The sequence below is a fragment of the Geospiza fortis genome, unplaced genomic scaffold (genome assembly GCF_000277835.1).
Source record: "Geospiza fortis unplaced genomic scaffold, GeoFor_1.0 scaffold11, whole genome shotgun sequence".
NCBI lineage: Eukaryota > Metazoa > Chordata > Aves > Passeriformes > Thraupidae > Geospiza > Geospiza fortis.
The window spans coordinates 8,942,507-8,943,236 of record NW_005054304.1 but is presented as its reverse complement, the minus strand read 5'-3'; the positions used below and the strand labels follow the sequence as shown (position 1 = coordinate 8,943,236).

General features: G+C 55.5%; 1 protein-coding gene across 1 annotated transcript in view; it reads right to left on the bottom strand.

Annotated features, from left to right (window-relative positions):
- SMARCAD1 (SWI/SNF-related, matrix-associated actin-dependent regulator of chromatin, subfamily a, containing DEAD/H box 1) overlaps positions 1–504 on the bottom strand; it is a 40,016-nt gene extending 39,512 nt beyond the window's left edge. Inside the window, exon 1 of the mRNA XM_005418133.2 lies at positions 282–504. Within this exon, the coding sequence (XP_005418190.1) occupies positions 282–483 (202 nt within the window). The 5' untranslated portion in view covers positions 484–504. The remainder of the gene's footprint in view (positions 1–281) is intronic.
- Between the last annotated feature and the right edge of the window lie 226 nt (positions 505–730).

The window sequence follows — 730 nt, the reverse complement described above, 5'->3', positions numbered from 1 at the left end:
TTAATCTGAAACTTACTTAAATAATTAAAAAAAACAAGTTATTTCAGAAGGTTAATGACTTGCCTGTAAATGCACATGTTCAATTAGAGCATACACTGCTGCAAATGAGGATACTTTTGTGGAAATTGTTGTGAAACGTTTGCACAGAAAAACACATTTGTAAAACAAGCAAAGGGGGCAAAACCCAAAATGACAAACACCAAAACAAAAGGCAATTACTTCATTTCTAGAAATTAAGGACTTACACAGCCCTTAAGCTGCATGCAAAACACCTGACTCACCAGTTCTCTCTGTCACGTCCGAAGCCGGGGTGCCTGGCCTCTTGTTGTCATCCGTACCTTCCTCCTCCTCCCCTCCAGGGGCCCGGACGGCGGCAGCAGCGCCAGGTGCCTCGGCGCGGGGCGCCGGCGGGGACGGCGACACCTGCTCCGCGCCCTTCTCCTTCCTCTCGAAGCGGAACCGGTCCAAATTGTAGAGGCTCATATTCTCAACCTTCCTGTGGGAAAAGCCACAAGGGAAGGGGAGAGAGCGGGCAGGGCCGGTCTAACACAGACCGTAAAACGCTGGCGAAGGGGCCGGCCGGCGCTGCCAGAGGAACGCGCGGCCAGGGGCGCTGTCAGGCAGCGGGAAGGCTCCTGCCCGACCATCCATCCGCCCACCCACCCTCTCTCCCTCTTCCCCGCGCTCCCCCGGCCTCCGTTCTCATCTCAGGGCGGCGGGCCCCACACGC